This window comes from Carica papaya, chromosome 6 (assembly GCF_054855325.1).
Source record: "Carica papaya isolate Zhongbai chromosome 6, ASM5485532v1, whole genome shotgun sequence".
Classification (NCBI taxonomy): domain Eukaryota; kingdom Viridiplantae; phylum Streptophyta; class Magnoliopsida; order Brassicales; family Caricaceae; genus Carica; species Carica papaya.
In genome coordinates, this window is record NC_142314.1 from 31,630,339 (window position 1) to 31,654,901 (window position 24,563).

The 24,563-nt window shown below is 36.3% G+C and overlaps 1 protein-coding gene across 1 annotated transcript; it reads left to right on the forward strand.

Moving 5' to 3' along the window:
• Positions 1-22,559: 22,559 nt before the first annotated feature.
• CDI (Nucleotide-diphospho-sugar transferases superfamily protein) lies at positions 22,560-24,381 on the forward strand. The gene is made up of 2 exons (XM_022044022.2): positions 22,560-22,849; positions 23,297-24,381. The coding sequence occupies exon 2, from the start codon at positions 23,326-23,328 to the stop codon at positions 24,097-24,099; it is 774 nt and encodes a 257-aa protein (XP_021899714.2). The 5' UTR covers positions 22,560-22,849; positions 23,297-23,325; the 3' UTR covers positions 24,100-24,381.
• The last annotated feature ends 182 nt before the right edge of the window (positions 24,382-24,563 follow it).

A 24,563-nucleotide genomic window follows, 5' to 3' on the forward strand; every position in this document is an offset into this window, starting at 1 on the left:
TTCAAAAATCAGAATCAGAGTAGAAATAAACGAAGATATATATGAAAAGAAATCTGAAAAACTAGGATAAAAATAAAAATAAGGAAACTTTGGCCACATGGACTGCCACATCAGCAGTGTGATCGATACCGTGCGCCACATAGCAAACCCGTGGACACGCATCCACGCGAGCAATCCGTTTGCCAATAGATCCAACGGCCCAGATCTCCTCCCCCGTGGACAGGCGCTCTCGATCCATTTCCTCTTCAAACGTGATCGAACGGTTAGATTTGATCAGATCGTGCGGTCCAGGTGAATTCTTCAAATAGAAGCGATCCAACGGTAGTGAGTGGGCTACGTATCCCAGCACGGAGCACCCAGATCGATGCGTAGAAGGTATATAAGCATCGCATCTTAGGGAACCCTAACCCTAGTCGCACGTCCTCGCTGAAGAAAAGGAAGAAGTGTGGTCGGAAAGAGATCAACTGCCGTTGTCGTCGTACCGAAGCCACCACCGACGCAAGAAATATAGAATTTTCTTTTTTTTTGTTCGAAATTCGATTTTGAACCACCCCACACAATATCGGAGCCTAAAAGCCAAAAAGGAAGCCGAAAATCGAGAGCGGAGCTCAGTTGAGCCGCGGCGGCCATGACCCCAAACCCCTCCAATGAACCTTTTCCCGTTTCCTGTTTCCTTCGATTTTTTGACCCTCGTGTTCCTCATCTCTTTCTGGTGCAGGTTAACCGAAGGGAAGCCCTAACCACGAGAGAGGAACGGCGAAGTTTCCGTACAGAAAAACTCATCCGCCAGTAAGGTCTCGATTTTTCTCTTTTCTGGTAGACAGAGGCTACTTAACCCCCTTTTTTGCAGGTTTTCATGCAACACCGACTAAAACTGGTCAAAACTGGTCGAAAACGGCCAAGTCAAAAGGAGACACCATCATGGGCCACTAGAGCACGACAACGCTGTCGTGCCGGAACCCTAAACTGGTTGAAAAAATTTTAAAATGCCTATTTTGGCCTTTTTGGGGTATTCTGGAATACGTAATGCGTGGTTTTGATTTTTACAGAAAAAATCCATAAAACCCAAAAACTGTCAGGAAGCGCAATAAAAAAGATGGTGTTTTGAACACCGACCTGCGATAAAAATCCCTTATCATTTTCTTCCGTTACGGTAAATTAAATTTTAATAATTAATAATGATATTTTTATAAAAAATCAGATATTCCTAAATTAATTACAAGTCACTAGTGGAGCTGAAATCAGTTAGTGTATAAGTGTCCTACCTTATATGTGTTGCTTATTTATTCCTATGTTGCCTAAATTATTTATTGTTTACAATCATATGCTTTAATTGATTGGTTTTAATTATTTTTGCATTTATTAGTTCATCTACCCATTTTGTCCCTAATTGTCAATTGATTTGCAATGAATGCTTTAATTGTATCTCCCTTAGTTGTTAATCTATTAATTCATAATTTATGTTTAATTATCGCTTCATTGTGTCATAAATATGGAATGGGTTGTTTGTGCGTGAATGGTGACTGGCAGATGATGTAAATCTGTTTGTTAAAGGGCTTATCGGGTATCATGGGAAAGGATATACGAACCCGGTGCATAGGACAACCCTACTGTGGATATTATCTCATTCAGATGAGACTGAGAAGTCCTATACCGGAAGGGGTTAGGAGGTATAATTCACCTTCATATCGGATGGGGTATTAAGGGGGTGGTACATTTGGTGCCCATCACTAGACGGGGTATGAGGACAGCTAGTTAATTGATAAATTGGATATTTGATCCACGTATATGGAGAATCCCTATGGACCCCCAGAGATACTAGTAAGTAGGTAAAAAGGTAATGTTTACTATTACCATTCCTTTACATGTATAATAAAGTCTTATCTTGATTATTTTCTTCATATGTCGATTTTAGAAATTCATAAAGGTGAGTATGAAAATTACATTTTTAAATTAAATGAATTTACCTAAAAAAGGATAATAACTCCATAGGTTGTTTTACAATTTTTACTAATCTTTGATTTTCCGTATCGGTGTTAAGTACTGACATTCTTACTAGGTTAATGTAGCTCATCTCCTTTATTTAACCATTTTAGATTAGAAAGACAAAGATCTAGATCCTGAGCAGCAAGATGGTTATGACTAAACGTTGCCTCCCGCATCCCATTGGAGTTGTCCAACAGAGGTTAACCCTATAGGATTTTAGTCACGCTTTTTTCTATGTCGTTATTTTAATTTCCAAAAAGGACATTCTCATAGCTCTATTGGGCATTCTGATTTACTGTACAAGGAATGTAAACCATAAACCAATTCAATAATTTTTTTTTAATTGAGTATTGGGCCTTTACAGTTGATATCACAGCTGCATTCCTCGGAGCCATTTCTTGCACAAATATTTGAATTATTCAATACAACCTGACACTCAACATTTCCTTATAAAATGCAGGTACAAAGACATGAGGAGATAAAAGCCCCTACTGAATATAGCAGCCCAGGATTGATCGCTTCGAAAGGATGTCGACCGGCTCTTCGAGACGTTTAAGAGACTCATCTCTGCCTAGTAGGCTAGGGAAGAGACGAGGGAGCTGCCTAACCCTCCACCACTCCCACAGTATGAGTCACCCCTACAACGGAAAGATCCAGTGCCACCTTGGTATAACTTTACTCCACGTATCATCTGGCATCGCCACAGTACAATCTGATGCACCCACCATACAATTAGGTGCCGCCACAGGGCCACCCAGTCCTTCCCCAGCATAATCTAATATCCCTTCCATAGGATCCAATTCCACCTGTGATGGACTTAGGCTACATTGAGAGATACAAGATACTTAACTCATCTATTTTTGCAGGGGCATCCACTTTCGAAGAAGTAGAGTACTGGTTGGCAGAGATAGAGAAGGTCTTCGCGACTCTTGGGGTAGTTCTTGAATAGAAGGTCATACTTACTACCTATATGCTCGTAGGTGAAGTAGGTATTGGTGACAACTGAAGCAGACCACCTTGCCCATTCCGATCACCTGAAAACTATTCCTGCCAGCTTTCAATGCAGAGTACCTCTCAGAACGCCTTCGGTATTTAAAGGAGATGGAGTTTACACACCTAATCTAAGGTGATATGCCAGTATCTAAGTATGCCTAAAAATTCTTGAAGTTAGGCTAATACTCTCCTGAGATCATGATGGATGAAGGCAAAAAGACAAAGAAGTTTGAGTGGGGCCTCCATCCTGAGATTAGACAGCAACTGTGTGTATTTGAGCTCAACACCTACTCAGCAGTTTTGGCCAAGGTACAACTGATAGAGAGGAACCTCCGCATCTTTCCTCCACCAGTGGAAAATTTAAGGGGCCCAATTTCTCATTGCAAGCCAACACCCACTACATCGATTCAGTAGAAAAAGGGACCTAGGCCTGCGACTCAAGCTCCTCCTCAGACCTCGGCAACAGGATGCAGCAGGACTTGCTAGCATTGTAGCAAGGATCATGGGGACCGACCTTGCTATCACCTCAATTACTTGCCGCATATATGAAAGTGCCCAGTACTATGTGAGAGAGTGTCTGTGAAATTAGAATCATGTTAGACCTCCAATCTAGGGCAGGGTCTACACTCTCACCCAACAAGATGCTGAAGTCAACCCAGAAGTAATATAGGATACATACATTATCTGTAATCACTTTGTACATGTTTTAATTGATACTAGTGTTTCACATGCTTTTGTTTTGCATGCTTTCACAAAAAAATTGAATGTGTTACCTGAAAGTCTTGATTCTATGTTATTTGTTTTACACCTGAGAATGAGACACTGTTAGAGAATGTCATATACAAACCTTGTATCATAGAAATAGCAGGTAGAAAATTGAGTGTAGACCTAATTGCACTAGACCCAGGAAATTTTGATGTAATTTTGGGAATGAACTGGTTAGCAGCGTATCACACCACCGTGGATTATTGTTATAAGAAGCTTGTATTCAATCTTCCTAACGAAGAGTCCTTCACAAATTAATAAAAGTTTTAAATATTATTCCCTCATAGTAATTACATTGTTTATATGATACTTTAACTCAGTTGTTCTTTTCTATGTTAGGCAAACCTAAGAAAAAAAATTTGCATCTAAGAGATTCCTGTGGTCCAAGATTTTTTGAACGTATTTCCTGATGAACTAGTAGTGGATAAAGAAGTTGAATTTATCATAGATTTTCAGTCTGACACCCAGGCTATTTCAGTTACCCCTTACCATATGAGTCGTGTTGAGATAGAAGAACTGAGAAAATAGATCAAAGAATTTGAGGATAGTGGGTTCATCCGACACAGTATATTTCCTTAGAGTGCTAGAGTCATGTTTGCAATAAAAGAGAATTGGTCCATGAGGTTGTGTATTGACTACAAGAGATTTAACAAGGTCATAATCAAGAAGAAGTACCATCTCCCCAGGATCGATGATCTTTTTTATCAGTTACAGAGTGCTCAAATTTTCTCCAAGATTTACTTACGCTCGGGTTACCATCATGTAAAGATCAAGGCAGAGGACATCTCCAAGACAACCTTCAGAACCCAGTGCAGGCACTATGAGTTTCTGGTCATGTCATTCGGGTTAACTAACGTACCTGTTATTTTCATAGATTTGATGAACAAAGTCTTCAGACAGTTCTTGGATCTATTTGTCATAGTGTTCATTGATAATATCCTGGTTTATTCAAATAATAGAGAGGAACATGCTCAACATCTGACTTAGGTTTTACAGGTTCTCAGGAAAAAGAAACTATATGTAAAACTAAATAAGTGTAGATTTTGACTTGAGTAGACTACCTTCTTAGGGCATATAATACAAATGATGGGGTGTCAGGGAATCTCGAGAAGGTTGAGACAATAATGGGTTGGGAGAAGTTGACTTCGGTTAAGGAAGTTTGAAGCTTTTTGGGTATGGCAAGTTATTACCGCAGGTTTGTAGAAGAGTTTTCAAATCTAGTTGCCCCCCTGACCCAACTTACAAAGAAAAACGTTAAGTTTGAGTGGAATGATAACTATGAAATGGGCTTTACAAAACTCAAGAAGCAATAGACGACCGCGCTAATTTTAGCTCTACCGAGTGAGACAGGTAGATATACAGTGTACACTGACGCTTTCTACCTAGGTTTGGGTTGTGTTATGATGTAGTACGAAATGTTATGAAAAGAATTATATCATCTACGACTTGAAACTTACCACTATTATCCATGTCTTAAAAATCTAACGTTATTACTTGTATGAGAAGACTTTTGAGACCTATACAGATCATAAGAGTTTAAAACATATATTCACCAAGAAGAATCTCAACATCCATCAGAGGCATTGGATAGAGCTTCTTAAGAACTACGATTGTAAGATCTTGTATCACCCAAACAAGGGTAATGTGGTGGCTGACGCTTTTACTAGGAAAAGTATAGGTATGTTGACTAACATAATAATTTCTGAATGCAGGGTAATAAAAGCTATGCAATAGATATGACTTTAAAATTTGAAAATGGCCACATGTCTGGCCCACCTATCTGTCTAACTTGAATTGATTTAGAGAATAAAAGAAGCTCAACTGACTGATCTCGCTCTAACAGTTCTTAGAAAGGATACAGAACAGGGTGTAAATCCAAAATTTTGAGTCTTTATCGATAGGTTGCTCAGGTTCTAGGACAAAGTATGTTCTAAATGATAACAAACTAAAAAGGAATATCATGACAGATGCTCATAGTTTAAAGTTCGTCATACATCTTGAAAGTACTAAGATGTATCAAAACATGTGACCTCGATTTTGGTAGAATGAGATAAAAAGAGAGATTGTCGATTTTGTCTCCAAGTGCCTTGTATATCGACAAGTTAAGGAGGAGCATCAATGCCCAAGCGGGCTACTTCAGCCACTATCAATCTGAAGTAGAAATGGGAACATATCACTATGGATTTTGTAATAGGGTTGCTTAAGACACGTTCAGGACATGATGCAATCTGGATAATTATTGACCAATTCACCAAGTCCTTTCATTGTTTGACCATCAGAATGACCAATCCCTTAGACAAAGTAGTAAGAATTTATTTCCAGGAGATAATTAGGCTACATAGAGTTCCGGTAACAATAGTATCAGAAGGGACTCTAAATTCACCTATCGATTTTGGTCAAGTTTTTGGCAAGTAATGGGAACGAAACTGTCCCTTAACACAACATCCCATTCTCAAACAGATGAACATTCATAACGAATCATTCGTACGCTTGAGGATATGCTCAGAACTTGTGTTCTAGACTTTAGGGGATATTGAGATGATCACTTACTCCTGATAGAGTTCGACTACAATAACAATTATCAAACAAGTATTAATATGGCTCCGTATGAGGCATTATATGGCCGACCTTGTAGATTGTCGATATGTTAGAAAGAAGTGAGTGATAGAAAATTGATTGGCTCAGACCTTGTAGATGAGCCCACAATGAAGATAATTAAAATTAGGAAGAACATCCAGAAAGCTCAGAGTAGGTAGAAGAGTCACGTAGACACCTGAGAGAGAGATTTGAAATTTGAGAAGGACGATTGAATATTCCTTAAGGTCACCCCCTTTAAGGGTATCAACAAGTTTGAAAATAGAGAAAAGTTAAACCCCCAGTTTATCAGACCGTTTGAGATCTTAGACAGAGTTGTACATCCGCCTACAGACTAGTACTACCTCTAGAGCTATCCAAAATCCATAATATATTTTATGTGTCTATGCCACGCAAGTACAACTCGGACCTCTCATATGTCTTCTTTTATGAGCCACTTCCACTCCAAGATGATCTATCATATGAAGAGGTACTAGTAGGTATTTTTGACCGAAAGAGCAGAGGGCTTCGTAATAAAGAAATTCCCTTTGTCAAGGTCTTATGACGGAATCACTCGAAGAATGAGGCCACTTGGGAGCTAGAATCAGACTTCAGGGTCCAGCACCCTCAACTGTTTGACTAGTGAGAGAACATCAAATTTGAAGGGCATGATTTTTTCTTAAAGAGGGAGGGTTGTAACATTCAGACCCGAAAAGTAGACTGGAGATAATTTAATGATAATAATAAAATAAAAAAATTTTAATTTTAATTTTTTGTGAATTTTTGAAGAAAATTGTATTTTAGATACATTCAAAAATATTTTTTAAAAATCAAGACTGTAATAGAAATAAAGGAGGACCTATTTGAAAAGAAATATAAAAAATTGGGGTAAAAATAAAAATAATAAAACTTTAGCCACGTCAGCAGTGTGGCCAGTCACGTGCATCGCATGGCAGACACATGGACATGCATCCATGCGGAAAGCCACGTGGGTGATCCACGTGCCAACAGATCTAACGGCTCAAATCCCCTCCCACGCGCACTGACGACCCAGATCCGTTTCTTCTTTAGACGCGATCGATGACTAAATTTGATTAGATCGTGCGACCCAGATTAATTCTCCAAATAGGAGTGATCCAACAGTGGTTAGTGAGCCACGTGTCCCTGCACGGACGACCCAGATTGACACGGAGAAGGTATATAAACATCACATCCTAAAGAACTCTAACCCTAGCTGCACCTGCCCTCGCCGAAGAAGAAAATGAAGGGCGATCGAAAAGAGACTGACCGTCGTCGCTGCTGCACTAGAGCCATTGCTGATGCCAGAAAGGTAGAATTTTCTTCCCTTTTTCATTTGGAACTCAATTTTGAACCTCCCCACACCCATATTAGAGCCTAAAAAAAAGTAAAAAACTTATAGTAAAGCTCGACCGAGCCGCCACGGTCGCGACCCAAAACTCCTCTGATGAATCCTTTCCCATTTCTCATTTCCATTGATTCTTTGACCCTTGTGTTCCTCATCTCTTTTTTGTGCAGGTTAACCGAAGAGAAGCCCCAATCGCAAAAGAGGAATGGCAGAGCTACCGTACTAGAAAACCTTTCTGCCGGTAAGATCTCGATTTTTCTCTTTTTCGGTCGACAGAAGCTGCCTAACCCCTTTTTTGTAGGGTTTTATACAACACATGTCAAAACTAACCAAAAACATCCAGGCTGAGAGGACACACTATCGTAGGCGGCAGAGCTGGCGCTGGAGCACGGCGGCATCCATGATAATAATATCTTACTTATAGGGAAACTATGAAAAAAGAAAAAGAAGAAAGAAGTGAAAACCTCTTTGAATCTCTGCAACTTTTTAATACTCTAAAAAAGGATAATGAAAATTCTAAAGAACATCTATTAAAGTGAAAAACTTATTCAACAAATCCTGTTTTCTGAAACCTTCCTAAATATTTCTTTAAAAAAATTGTTATTTTATTTAGTAAGCTCTTTCTTTACCCTAAACTAACTGGAAAAATTTAAAAGTGCTTATTTTGGGCTTTTTGAGGTATTTTGGAATAAATAACGCATGGTTTTGATTTCCGCAGAAAAAATTCAAGAAACCTGAGAACCGCCAGGTTGTGCAGTGAAAAAAACAGTATTTTGGCCCGAGGTAAAAATCTCTCTCATTTTTCTTCCATTATGGTAAATTAAAGTTTAATAATTAATAATAATATTTTTGTAAAAAAATTAGAGATCTTTAAATTAATTACATGTCACCAGTGAAGTCAAAATCAGTCAGTGTATAATTGTCCTAGGTTATCTGTATTGCTTATTTATTATGATGTTGCCTGAATTGCTTACTGTTTATAATCATATGCTTTAATTAATTGATTTTAACTGCTTTCACATTCATTAATTCATCTACCATTTTGTCCCTAATTGTTAATTGGTTTGCAATGAATGCCTTGATGACGTCTTCCTTAATTGTTAATATATTAATTCATACTGTCTGTGTAATTATCGCTCTATTGTGCTATAAATGTGGAATAGGTTGGTTGTGTGTGAATGGTGACTGGCAAATGATGTGAATCTGTTTGCTAAAGGGCTTACCGAATATCATGGGAAAGGGTATACAGACTCGGTGCATAGGGTAACCCTACCGTAGATGCTATCTCAATCGGATGGGGTTGAGAAATCTATCACCAGAAGGGGTTGGGAGGTATAGTTCACTCTCATACCGGACGGAGTATTGAAGCGGTGGTATGTTTGCCACCCATTAACGAACGGGGTATGAAGACGACCGGTTAATTGATAAATTAAATATTAGGTCCACGTATAGGGAGAATCCTTATAGACCCTCAGAGGTACCGGTAAATAGATAAAAAGGTAACGTTTACTATTATTGTTCTTTTACATGTGTGATAAAATATTATTCTGATTATTGTCTTCATAGATCGGTTTTGAAAACTCATAAATGTGAGTATGAAAATTACGTTTTTAAATTAAATAAATTTATCGAAAAAAGGATAATAGCTCCATAGATTATTTTATGATTTTTACTAACATTTGATTTTTTGTATTGGTGTTAAGTATTGACATTCTTACTGGGGTAATGTAGCTCATCCTTCTTATTTAATCAATTCAGATCAGAAAGACTAAGATCCGAATCCTGAGCAATAAGAAAGTTGTACTAAACGTTACCTCTCGCATCCTATCAGAGTTATCCAACGGAAGTTAACCTTATAGGATTTCAATCACTTTTTTTTTTTATTTCATTATTTTAATTTTCAAAAGGGACATTTCTGTAACCCTATTGGGGATCCTGATTTAATATGTAAGGAGGAATGTAAACCCTAAACTAATAACTGCTTCTACTATTATTTTATTAATTTAATAATTTTTTTTATTGAGTATTGGGCCTTTAAGATAATATCATATGGGATTAATTAACTGAATGCAAACAAATTATAACTAAAAACTGATTATTTAATTTCACAAAATTTAAAACTTAAAATTTTATAATCGAGGAAGGGGAAAAGAACAAGAAAGAGTGTAAGGTAAAAAATAATAATAACTTTGAAATTTAAAAGTATATATAAGAAAAAGGAAGAGAAGAAAAGGTTAAAGAAATTAAGGCAAATTTGGTAATTTTCCTTTTTTAATTTGAACAAAATAAAGAATAATAAGACAACCAACAAATTAAATAATTCATACACCTGTTTTTATTCCATTATAAATAAGTGCCATGAAAAACAATTTTGTAAGGTTGATTTTTCTTAGAGTCCACATCCCAAAAGATTTGGAATCTTACGTGACAGAAAAAGGAAGCTGATTGTAATGAGTTCCAATTGATTTAAAAAAATTATTATTTTTTTATAATTATTAATATTATAATTTAATAATTAAAACTCTATTTAAAAATTATAAATTTTAATATTTAATTCAACGAAATTTAATATTTGACTCATTAATTGTTAGTACAATTACGATAATTAAGTAGATTTTTAAGAAATATTTCACGACAATTAAAATTCTTTTATTTACGATAAATACAATATAATTATTTCATTAGAAAATATTTCTTTAAAAAATCAGTAAATATAAGATTTTGGGTTTCAGTCATGGTAAATTAGTCTTTTAGTTATTTCTCTCCTCTAATGGCTATTAAAAGAAAATACAAACATAAAAAAACTCTCTCATTAAAGCCTAATAAAAGAATTAAAAAAAATGATTATTAAGGTTAAATAAGATTTTGAAGGAACTTTTAAATAAAAAATATTGTAGTAATTGTACTAATCATTATTATTTATTCATAATCAATTTGTTTATGATATTCTGTTCTTTTAGTTTACTCTAATAGGCAGTTTAGGTCCTATATACAGCTAACAAAGTAAGGTAAATGATAAACGCAAAACATTCTCAAATTGTGTGAACAAAGTTTCTTTGTTTTCCATAAACTTATTGACATGAACACCAATGTACCACCCGAGCCAGAAAGTTAGTATAGAATAATCTTTTTTTATTTATAAAATATATACATAACTAATTAAATTTTATTTTAGTTTAATTTTGTTAAATTTTTTAGAAAAAGATGAATTAGGAACGAAATTGAAAATAATTCTGAAAAAAAAAAGTGGTGAAAGTGTGAATACAGGGAGTATTTTTGAAAGAAAATTTAAAAACATAGGGTAAAGAGAAAGTTTGGCCATGTGGAATGACTTAGTCAGCAGCCACGATGAATCAGAACATGTCGCGTGGCGAACACACTGACATCGGCTCCACACGGGAGACCACGTGGGCGATTCGCGTGCTTGGGTGATCCGATAGTCCAGATCGCATCTTGCACGCACGAACGGTCCAGATGCATTTTCTCTTTAGACAGATCGGACGGACAAGATTGGTTGCGATGGATGGTCCAGATTCATCCACGCAATCGGCTTAAATAGAAAATCATCAAACGGTCCTTCTCACTCCACGTAACGAGCAGTCTGGATCAAATGAAGATAAATATTTAAACTCCTCTTTGCAGGGAACTAAAACCCTAGCCGACACCCAACCAGAAAAGAAAAAGAAGAAGAAGGCAACCGGAGGGAAGACCAGCTGCCGGAGAGATGCTGCCATTACCGCACCGGAGCCGCCGCCGCCGCCAAAAAAGGTAAAAATTTCTCTTTCCGACTCAAAATTCAATCATGAGTCTACCTATGGCCATATCGGAGCAAAAGAGTCGACGACTGAGCCAAAAATTGCAGGCAAAGCTCGATTGACCTGCCATGGCCAAAACCCAAAACCCTCTCCGATGACTCCATTCCCGCTTCTCATTTCGTATAATTTTTTGACTACTGTATTAACCGTCCTTTTCTGGTGTAAGTTAGCCAAAGGAAAACTTCGGCCATGAAGGAGGACCGATAGAGCTGCCGCACCTAGAGACCTTCTGCCGGTAGAGTTTTGATTTTTTTTTGCCTTTTCTAGCCAACTTAGGCCTCCTAACTTGGTTTTTCGCAGGTTTACGTATAAAATCGGCCCAAACAGGCCTAAAGCGGCTGAAACCAAACACGCCGAGACAAATTACCGCCGCAGTGACAAAGCCGGTGCTGGAGCTCGGCAGCACCACCGTGCCAAAATTCTAAAATTGGCTAAAAAGATTTTTCAATATCTATTTTAGCATTTTGAGCTATTTTTAGATATGTGACATGTATTTTAATTTTCATAGAAAAAATTCAGGAAACTCAAGGACTATTAGGAGACGCAGTAGAAAGTACGGTATTTCAAACATCGATCTGGGGTAAGAATCCCTCACGATTTTTTCCATTACAGTAAATTAAAGCTTAATAATTGATAATATTGTGTTTTATAAAAATTAAAAAATCTTAAAAATAATTACAGGTCATTAGTGGAGTCGGAATCAGTCAATGTATATTTGCTCTAGTTTACTGTTTATTTTCTCATGTACTACTTAACGTGTGTACTATTATATTGTGTGCATTAAATTACTAGTTTTAATTGCTTTCTCGATTATTTAGTTTACCTAACTACATAGCCATCATTTGGTGATTTCTTTTGCAATAGATGTCTCAATCATGTTTCTTGTTGTACGTATTGCCTATTTACATGACTTACTATTGATCTGTAAATATAAGATATCAGTTTGTAATTGGTAATTAGTTAATGATATGAATCTATGTATGAAAGACTTACTAGCCACTCTGAAAAAGGGTGGATAGACTCGGTACATAGAGAACCGTACTGTAGGCATTATCTCAGTCGGATGAGGCTGAGAAGTCCCATACTGTAAGGATTTAGGAGATATAGTTCATCTTAATACCAAACGAAGTATAAGGACGACCAGTTAATTGACAAATTTGGATATTGGGTTCACACATAAGGAGACATCCCTATAGATCCTCAAAGGTACTAGTAAGTATGTAAAAAGAAATTGAGTTTACACATTTGGTCCAAGGTAATATGACAGTATTAGATTATGTCCGAAAGTTTCTTAAGTTGGGCCAGTATTTCCCTGAGAGTATGATGGATAAAGGTATAAAGATAACGAAGTTTGAGTAGGGCCTCCGTCCTGAGATCAGGCAACAACTATATGTGTTCGAGCTCAGCACTTACTCAACAGTTATGGCCAAGGCACAGCTAGTAGAGAGGAACCTTCGTACTTTTCCTCCAACAGTAGGAAATTTCAGACCCTCGGATCCATACTGCAAACTAGCACCTATTACATCGGTTCAGCAGAACAAGAGACTTAGGCCTGTGACTTTAGTTCCTTCTCAGGCCCCGGCAACAGGACGTGATAGGGCTTGCCAGCACTGTGGCAAGGATCATGGGGACCGACCATGCTATTGCCTCAATAATACATGTCGCATGTGTGAAAATGTCCAACACTACGTGAGAGAGTACCCACGAAATCATAATCAGGTTAGACCTCCCATGTAGGGCAGAACTTACACCCTCACCCAGCAGGATGCTGAAGCCAACCCAAACATGATACAAGGTACGTATAATATTTGTAACCACCGTGCACATGTTTTAATTGATACTGGTGTTTCACAATCTTTTGTCTCACATGCTTTTGTAAAAAATTTGAAAATGTTACCTGAAAATCTTGATTTTGTGTTATTTGTGTCTACTCCTCGGCATAGTACACTACTAGAGGAGGTCATATATAAAACTTGTATCATAGAGATAGCTAATAGGGAGTTGAGTGTAGACATGATGGAAATAGACACGGAAAATTTTGATATAATTCTGAAAATGAACTAGTTAGCGGCATATCACGCCATCGTAGACTGTTTCCATAAGAAGCTTGTATTTAATCTTCTTAATGAAAAATCATTAACAAATTAATAAAAGTGTTAGATAGTTTTTTTCTCATAGCAATTATTCCTTTATATGATGCTTTAACTCGGTTATCATTTCTACATTAGGAAAAACTAAGAAAAAAATTTATATTTAAGAGATCCATATAGTTCGAGAATTTTTGGATATATTTCCTAATGAACTACCCGAACTGCCAGTAGATAGGAAAGTCAAATTTATTATGGATCTTCAGCTTGACACCCAGTCTATCTCAGTTACTCCTTACCGCATGAGTCGGGTAGAGATGAAAGAGTTGGGGAAACATATCGAAGAATTGCAAGATAGTTGTAGCATCCCCATATGGAGGAATTCCTGCGCCCCTTTTTCTGTAAGTATCAGATGTAATATGTGAAATATTTTGTGGCAAACATAGAGTAAGATCTAAGAATATAAAATCCAGACAATAGTACACAGGTATGACATTTAGTGACTGCACTAGTAGTCAATAGTTGTAAACTATAAAAGAGAATGACATATGTAGCTAGTGTAACCTATAAGCCGACGTATGTGCTCCTCGTCTCAATAAAGTTCTGCCACTTTTTTTGCTTTATTCCTAAGTAGTTTTCTTTTCTAGCATGTGAACAGAGTAAGGTGTCATCGACTCCAACACCTATTTAGGTTGGTACTTCGTCCGAGTTATGCTATGGCTCTGGCAGTTTGTGTGAGGGTTCCTACTTTATTATTTCCGTGCAAAAGTTAAATGGATGAGCTATGATGGCCCAGTAAGCTCAAAATCATGCATAAACTAACGCATTAAAACATCAGTGAACAATTTCTTTGGTTCTTGCAAGTTTTTCTTTTAACCTAAGTGTTCTCCTCCTCTGTTTCCTAGTGGTTCTCCTCTTTCCTTCTTTTTAAGTCTCCCCAAATAAACCCACCCTCAGCTAGTCCACTCTCTTTCAAATCAGTGCTTGTCCAGTACCTGAGCCTAACTCTCTCTATAGACCTCTCTCCAATTCCCCAAGATGTCTCACCAAACACTCCTACTGCTCAGTAAATTAGAATATTTTCTTCTTCAGAAAACTCCCTCTGTTCTTGTATATTATCACCATACATACAGCAGAACACCCCAAACTCTTCCCTCTTTTCCATGCACACAATTTATATATCTAAAAGGGAGGAAACCAAATTTACCCTAACTCCATTTACTTCTATTTCATTGTTTTCATCTCCATTTCTAGTCCCTTTTCATGGGTTCTTTTTAACAACTATTCTAAAACTCAAATCATACGTTGTATTTAACCACATATACCCCCACTTCTTCCATACAATGACAATATATATATGCAATAAGGAGTTTAAACATTCACTATTTCCCTGCATATCAATTTACACATATGGAAAAGAAAATAAAATTAAGACAACAGTACTCGAGGCATCAACCCCTCGATCCAATAATTGGACCAATATTTATAATCAATTTAACATTATATTCCAATGCCAAACAACATTATCCGAGGCATCAACCCCTCGACCCAGCGACTGGGCCAGAGGAAAACTCAATTCCTTCTCTTCTTTGGTTTCACAGAATAATAACATATATATTCATAGAATTACCAACAGCATCTCAATGCCAACAACAATATTCTGGGGCATCAACCCCTCGACCCAGCACTAGGCCAATTGATATGTAATTCCCTCTTTCACACGAGTACAACCAGTACAAAAAAAGATAATTGTAATTAGAATATAGAAACACAATTGTTTACTGAAATTCAGTAAGTAATTCTCCAATAGCGGTGTTTGTTTCTCTTTTCTCCCTTATTTGCCCTATTTCATCATTTCTGCTCTCCTCTCACTCAGAACTAACCTCCTTTACTCATTAAATCCCTATATTCAGATGCCCTCTCTATTCTTCTTTTTGTTTCGGAACAGGTCTCCCCACGCCATGCCCCTCCTGGAAATCATCTCTCATGACAAGTTTCTTTGCTCAAGCATTTCCTTGAATTTTTTTTGACAACACTTCCCATTAATCTCGATTATTAAGGAAAATCAGTATATAAAATCTACTCCAAGTGTGACAAATAATTAGGACCTACTACTACTCTCTTTGATGGAAAATTTTGGGCTTGGTTCTTTGGTTTCCCGCCCCCTCTCTCTTACTCCTCACTATGTATTACTTTGAGCACCCTTTTTCCCTCTCTGTCTCAGCTCTTGATTTTTTTCTGTTTACTGCCTCCCCCCCCCCAACTTCTACTTACCATAACTCATTCAACATGGTTTCATCATGTTCTCACTTTGCTCTACTCAAGGAAATTAATTCATCTATTTAAAGGTTGGGTTTAAGTGTAGCTTGAAGTTATCTCTCTCTTGCAATGTCCGCTTCTTCACCGAAGGCTTCTATTCGATTACTCTCTTTCTGGCCATCAGGACCCCCAATCTCTTCTCCTCTACCCCTTTTTTCCTCTCTTCCCTTACTTACAACCCATGAAATTTGATCTAGGTCGTTGTTCCACCCCTTCTCATATGGATCGTCCACACATCCAAGGCGTTACATGGTTTTTGCTTTATCTGCATCGCGTGTCTCCATCGTTGCCTTTTTCAGCAACAGACTCCCTGCAATCTCCCTAAACATCTGCCTCGCATGAGCTAATTCATTGTTGTAACCTTCCTTTGTTTTTTCTATGGCAATTGGGCTCTCCTATTAAAACTCAGTCCATCATTTCCTTTTTATCCATCATTGTACTCTTATTATCATTATCGTTATTACATATTTTTTTACGTGTATAAAACATAATTTGCTGAATGCTCATCCTTTCTCATTATTTATTCATGTTTTTTTTCTTTTTCCAATATGTACACATAAATCTGGTTATTACAATAGTAGGTTCATCTGATATAATATATCTCTTTGGGGTGCTGAAGTCCCTGAGGTTATGTATTGATTATAGGAGATTGAACAGAGTCATAATCAAGAAAAAATACCCATTTCCCAAGATTGATGATTTTTTCGATTAGTTACTAGCTGCCCAGGTTTTTTCCAAGATAGACTTGCGTTTAGCTTACCATATGGTAAAGATCATAGCAGAGGACATTGCCAAGATAGCCTTCAGAACTAGGTACGGACATTATGAGTTCCTGGTCATGCTATTTGGGCTAACCAATACGTTAGTCATTTTTATGGACGTAATGAATAAGGTTTTTAGATAATTCCTGGATCAGTTCGTTATTGTATTTATTGATGATATCCTGGTCTATTTTAAGAGCATATAGGAACATGTTCATCACATGACTTATGTTTTACAAGTTTTCAGGGAAAAAAAGTTGCATGTAAAATTCAGCAAGTGTGGGTTTTGCCTTGAGCAGACTACTTTTCTGGAGCACATAATATATAAGGATGGAGTGTCAGTGAATCCCGAGAACGTTGAGGCAGTACTCGGTTAGAAAAAATTAACTTTGGTTGAGGAGATCTGTAGCTTTCTATGAATGGCAGGAAATTACTACAGGTTTGTGGAAGGGTTTCTACCCTAGCCGCTCCATTAACCCGATTTATAAAAAAGAACATCAAGTTTAGGTGGAACAAGAATTGCGAAAAGATCTTTACAGAACTCAAGAAGCGGTTGACTACCGCCCCCGTGTTGGCTCTACCGAATAGGACAGGTAGATACATAGTGTATAATGATGCCTCATACCTGGGATTGGGTTGTGTTCTGATGCACCATGAGAAAGTTATAATCTATGGGTCTAGATAATTGAAGAGTCATGAAAAGAATTACCCCACTCACAACTTGAAATTTTTCGCTATTATCTACGCCCTAAATACTTGACGTCACTACTTATATGGAGAGATTTTTTATATTTATACAGACTATAAGAGCTTGAAGAATATATTCACTCAAAATGATCTCAACATGTGTCAGAGACGTTGGATAGAGCTCTTTAATGACTATGATTATAAGATTTTGCATCATCTGGGTAAAGACAATGTGGTAGCAGACGCGTTCAGCAAAAAAAGTGTAGGTATGTTGGCTCCCTTAACAGTTTTTGAATGCAGGATAATAGGGGTTGCACAACAAATACAGCTTCAGAACTTGAAGAGGGTTACATGTCTGACCTATCTAACTATCCAACTCGAACTAATTTAAAGAATAAAGGAAGTTCAATTGACCAATTCCACTCTAGCAGCTCTCATGAATGATATAAAACAGGGAGTTAATCCAAAATTCTGAGTCTTTATCAATGGGTTGCTCAGGTTCCAGGATAGGGTATGTGTTATAGATGACAGTGAGCTGAAAATGAACACCATGACAGAGGCTCATAGCTCAAAGTTTGTCATACATCCTGAAAGTACTAAGATGTACTAAAGTATGCGACTGCATTTTTGGTGGAGTGGGATGAAAAGAGAAATTGCCAATTTCATCTCCAAATGTCTTGTATGTCAAAAGGTTAAAACGGAACATTAACTTCCAGGTGGGCTACTTTAGTCATTACTAATCCCATAGTAGAAATAGAAACATATCACCATAGGTTTTGTAACAGGGTTGTCTAAGGCGCACTTGGGACATGATGTTATCTGGGTAATTGTTGACTAGCTCACCCAGTCCTCTCACTTCATGGCTATCAAAATTACCGACCTTTTAGACAAGCTAGCAAGAATTTATATTCTGGTGATAATCAGGCTACATAGAGTTCCAGTGATAGTGGTATCCGACAAAGACCTCAGGTTCACTTCTTGATTTTGATCCAGCTTTCAGCAAGCAATTGGAACAAAACTATCCCTCAACACTATATTCTACCATCAAACTGATGGACAATCAGAACAGACAATTCGCACACTAGAGAATATGCTCTGAGCTTGTATTATAGATTTCAGAGGCCATTGGGATGATCACTTGCCCTTGATAGAGTTCGCTTACAATAATAGCTATCAAGCAAGTATACGTATAGCCCCGTATGAGGCATTGTATGACCGATCCTGTAGGTTACCAATTTGTTGGGAAGAAGTTGGTGATAAAAAATTGTTTAACTTAGATCTTGTAGAAGAGACCACAACCAAGATGGTTAAAATTAGGAAGAACATCCAAACAATTCAGAGTATATAAAAGAGTTATGTGGACACTCGGATGAGAGATTTAGAATTTGAGAAAGACGATCAGGTATTTCTTAAAGTCACCGCTTTCAAGGGGATCAACAAGTTTGGTAAGATGGGGAAAGTAAATCTCTGATTTATTGGACCGCTTGAAATATTGGACATGATTGGTACGTTAGCTACAGACTAGCACTACCTCTAGAGCTATCCAAGGTCCACAACGTGTTTCATGTGTGTATGCTACGCAAGTACAACCTGGACCCCTCGCATATCCTATCTCACGAACCACTTTCACTCTAGGAGAATCTATCTTATGAGGAGGTATTGGTAGATATTATGGACCAGAAGCGCAGAGTACTTCGCAACAGAGAAATCTCCTTCATCAAGGTCCTATGGCAGAATCACGCAAAGGAAGAGACCACTTAGGAGCTAGAATTGGACTTTAGAGCCCAGTACCCCAGCTATTTGACTAGTGGGAGAGTGAAAATTTTGAGAGACCAAATTTCTTCTTAAAGGGGGGAGAGTTGTAAAACTCAGGCCAGAAATTTGGCTTATGATAATTTTTTTTAATTTATAAAATATATACATAAATAATTAAATTTCGTTTTAATTTAATTTTGTTAAATTTTTTAGAAAAAAATGAATTAGGGATGAAATTGAAAATAATTCAGAAAAAAAGAGGTGAAAGTGCGAATACGGTAAGTATTTTTAAAAGAAAAATTAAAAACATGAGGTAAAATCGCAGAAAGAAAAAGTTTGGCCACGTGGGACGACTTAGTCAGCAGCCATGGGAAAGCAGAACACGCCGTATGGCGGACATGTTGACATCAGCTTTAGATCGCATCTCACACACACAAACGGCTCAAATGCATTCCCTCTTTAGACGCGATCAAACGGACCCGGTACATAGGAAACCCTACAGTGGACCCTCAGTCAGACGGAGCTGAGAAGTCTTATACTGGAAGGGTTTGGGAGATATTGTTCACTCTCATACCGGACGGAGTATCAAGGTGATGGTATGTTTGGCACCCATTACCGAACAGGGAATGAGGATGGCCGGTTAATTGAAAAATCTAAATATTAGGTTTACGCATAGGGGGACATTCTTATGGACCCCCAGAGGTACCAGTAAATAGGTAAAAATAAAAATTTATTGTTCTTGCTCATTTGTACATGAAATCATAATGTTATTTAAGTTATTGTCCTTATAAGTTGATGTTAGAAACTCGTAACAGTAAATATGGAATAAACAGTTTTATGTTAAATGAATTTATTTAAGAAAGCAAATGACTCCATTAGTTGTTTTATAATTTTTATCAACTTTCAATTTTCTGTGTCAGTGATTAGTGTAATATTTTTACTGAGTTAGTGCAGATCATCCCCCGATTTAACTATTTTATATTAAGAAAATCAAAATCCAGATCCTAAACATTAGGAGGGTTGTAAGTAAAGGTTACCTCCCTGACCCCATCAAAGTTGCCAGTGATGGTTAACCCCATAGGATTTTAGTTTCATTTCTATTCTGTTATTTTAACTCTTATTTAAAAATGACATTCTCGTAACCCTATTGGGTATCACAAATTACTGTGTAAGGAATGTAAACCCTAATTATTATTTGCTTTTGCTATTTTAATATATATTCATTTTCTTAAGGTTTTGGATCTTTACAATCAGAGTGCCTCTCACACCTCTCAAGAATAATTTAGGTTGTTGTTTGGTCATTATTTGTAAGTTATCTTCATTAATCAAAAGACTAATTAAAAAATGTCATCTCAACCTTCCTGATATTTTGTTGACTAATAAGTTTACATTATATACGTAAGCAAAAAAAAATAATTTATTCATTAAAAAAATTATTTATACGAGGTAATGAGAGAACTATGGGGCTAACACCTTGACACCTTGTCAAGGGCAAGTTAAATAGTTAGATCCCTTAGAATGAAGTGCCAAGGGTGATTTCATAGCCCTTGTGGACTAACTCTAAAGGAACTTTATATTGTTAGGGATTACCCCAGGATGATTTATCTCTTGAGGACTAATTTTAGGAAACCTCATATACCTTAGAGATTGATCCCATGATAATTTCATGATCTTTGGTGATTGACTCGTGGGAGCATCAAATAATTTGGGGATTAACCCTACAATGATATCATATTTTTTAGAGACTAAACCTACAGGATATCGAAGGTCTTAAAGACCAACTATAGATTGACATTATAATTCTAAAGTAATAACATTAGAGAGATAATCAAACATTTTTAAGGTCGAGGTGACCCAATGACACCTTTAAATAACTCTATGTTAATACTAAAACTCTTAAAGGATGAGCATTGGGATCTAAGACGTATTAGATACTAACTATAATGTAATCTCATTATACTTGGAGACTAACACTAGGGACCTTAAATGTGTTATAAACTAACTTTAAAGTGACTTTGTAACTTCTTTAAACTTACTCTAAAAGATCTTAAATATTTTAAAGGTTGACCACTATGTAACCTTAGTCTTAGAGACTAATTCAGGGGACTTAAATCACATTGAAAATGAACTTAGAGTAAACTCATGACTCTTAGAAATTCAAGCAAACTTAAGACATCTTGGGGACTAATATAGAGTTGTACATATGTATTATCTACCCTAAATGACATGATAACTAATGAACATTAACCTAGGGGACTATAAACATATTTGGGCCAACCTTGGGTGACCTTACAACTCTTAGGAACTAACTTAAAAGAACCTAAAATACTTTAAACATTAACTCAAGGTAATATCATAAATTTTTCAAGAGTAATCATGAGGGATCTCAAATGCCTTAAAGATTAAAGGTCACTTCATAATTATTAGGAGACTAAAACACCTTAAGTATTTATACAAAAATGATGTCATGAAAATTGAGGATTAACCATGGAGGACCTAAGATGTCCTAGTAACAGAATAAAAAATGACTTTAGAATGTTCGAGGACTGATCCTAATAGACCTCCAATGTTTATAAGACCAACTCCAACGTGATCTTTTAACTCTTAGGGGTTGATTCTAAGGAAAATCAAAAGCCTTAAGGATTATCTAAAGGCAATATCTTGATCTTTATAGTTTAATCCTCAGGGACTTTAAATTTTTTGGAGTTCGACGATAATGACCTTATAATTCTTGGAAAGAAACCTATGAAGTAAAGAGGTTTACATTATTTTGTGACCAAACATTCATTTAAGAAGGATTGAACATCTTATTGTAAAGTGCATAAATGTCTAAATATTTAATCATTTAAAAATATACATAAAACATGCATATAATAACATACAATACCATGTGATAGATGCATATTGTTTGAATATCTAAATGCATAAACATAAGAGATGTATATAGTCATTAAAAAAAATTATTTAAAAAAACGGTTGGAAAAAGAAAAAGATAATATAATAGTAATTATAAAATAACATTATTATAATTATATATAAAATTATATATAATATAAAATTATAATTATTATAAAAAATAATAAATATTCCGTGAACAAATTAGCCATAATATATAACTAATAACTACATATAGTTATAAGCTACAAATACTTCTAAATAAATGACTGACGTCCCACAGAAAAATTATCACTATATTATTACATCACAACTTGAAGAGATAAATTTTGAGAAAAGAAACTCATTTTGAGTTCATATCAAAAATAAATTTAAATTTAAAATTCACGAATACCATCAAACTTGAAATTGAAAAAAAAAAAATCCAATGGGCCGTGATTTGTTTCTCAAGTTTTTATTTTTATAAAACTTTTTTTTCTTGTTATGAATATATATATATATATATATATATAAAAGGAAAATAGATTTCCCAAATGGGCAATAATCCAGCTAATTTAAGAACAGAGAAAGATCCATTGTATTGCAGTAAAACCGTGTCTATGTAAGTCAACAGGTTCTCCCTCCTCTATCCTCTTTCTATAATTATATATATTCACCAATCTCTCACCGTATTTCTCGTCACCGCACATCTCTCCCGCTTCAATCTTTCTCTCCTTCAAACCACCCCTTTCAGTTCTTCCTTTCTCCTCTTTCATGTGATTTCCATTATCGTTCTCATTCAGTCCAACCACAAACAATCTCTTCTTCTTCTTGAAGATTACGAGATCTGTAATTCTCGCTCTCCAGGTTTGTAATTTACGTTACTTTCTTTCATCGTTGGCTTCTGGGTTTCTTCGTTTTGTGTTTTTGGCTAATGGGCATATTCCTGTTTGATTGTTTCACGAGTTTGGAGTCTTGGGTATTTTTCCTAGATCTTACAGTACGTATCTGTTGTTCTTTGGCTGTTTATATTGTTTTAGCTATATTCCCTTTTTGACATTTTCTAAGCAACAAAATGTGGTTGGTTCTGATTTGATGTGTTGAGTATATTTTGGTTTCTTCAGAAAATTTTATGAATCGTTTAATTTGTTCCTTAAGAATCCTCGAGAAACAGGGCAACACCACTAGTTTGATTTGAGAGAATTTGAAAAACTCTGGCTGATTCTGATTTTGCTAAGCATTTGCTCCTTTCCCTTTTTTATTGCTTGGAGATTAGAGTTCATTTTTAATGGTTTTTTACTATTGAATCTGCAGATCCTGGAATACAATCCCCATCTCCTACAATGACTCTGAGCAACGGGAATGCTCACTCAGTAGTTAGCAATGAGGATATGAAGAAACCCTTCAAGATTTTTGTGGGTTATGATCCACGTGAGGATCTTGCATATGAGGTGTGTAAGCATTCAATCTTGAAAAGGGCTTCAATCCCTGTTGAGATCACTCCAATAGTTCAATCAGATCTCAGGAAAAATGGCTTGTACTGGAGAGAAAGAGGTCAATTGGAGAGTACCGAGTTCTCTTTTACTCGGTTCTTGACTCCATACTTAGCCAATTTTGATGGATGGGCAATGTTTGTTGACTGTGATTTTCTTTACTTAGCTGACATTAAGGAATTAACAGACTTGATTGATGATAAATATGCAATCATGTGTGTTCAACATGATTACACTCCAAAAGAAACAACCAAAATGGATGGTGCAGTGCAGACTGTTTATCCCAGAAAGAATTGGTCTTCAATGGTGCTTTACAACTGTGGACATCCCAAGAACAAGGTTTTGACACCCGATATTGTGAATTCGCAGACGGGTGCTTTTCTTCATAGGTTCCAGTGGCTAGAGGATGATGAAATTGGGTCAGTCCCGTTTGTTTGGAATTTTCTTGAGGGCCATAACAAGGTTGTCGAGAATGATTCGAAAACCTTCCCAAAGGCAGTACATTACACTCGAGGAGGACCATGGTTTGATGCTTGGAAAAATTGTGAGTTTGCAGATCTTTGGCTGAATGAAATGCAAGAGTACAAGGAGGAATTGAAAAACAAAACTAAGACCTCAAATTAGATGAGTTACAATCTCGATTTCCTGTTTTAGTACGTTTTCTAATGTTCTGTTATCCACATTGGATTCATATGTTCTCTATGTCCTAGAATTAGTGATATGATATACAGACACGGAGAGCTGGATTTATATAATTCCGTTGCAGTAGTATTCATATAGGCATTGGCGTGACTTGTACATGCCTCAAATGTTTTATTGTTTATTTTTTTTCCTACTATCATCATTACTACTTGTGGCTGCAATCCTCTTATTCTTAATGCAATTCTCTTGATTTATTTACTATAATTTACTGCTTCTTCTGACCTCTTCCTGCTGTTTTGGGTTCTTATTTTGTGAAGATTTGATAATATTTTCTTCTCTTACTAAGATGTTTTGAGTTTGAGGTAGATTTTGTCCTTCGCGTGTTTTCTTCTTTCTCGACAAGAAATTATAAGTTCAAGTTGAATTGAGTTTGCTCGACAAGAAAT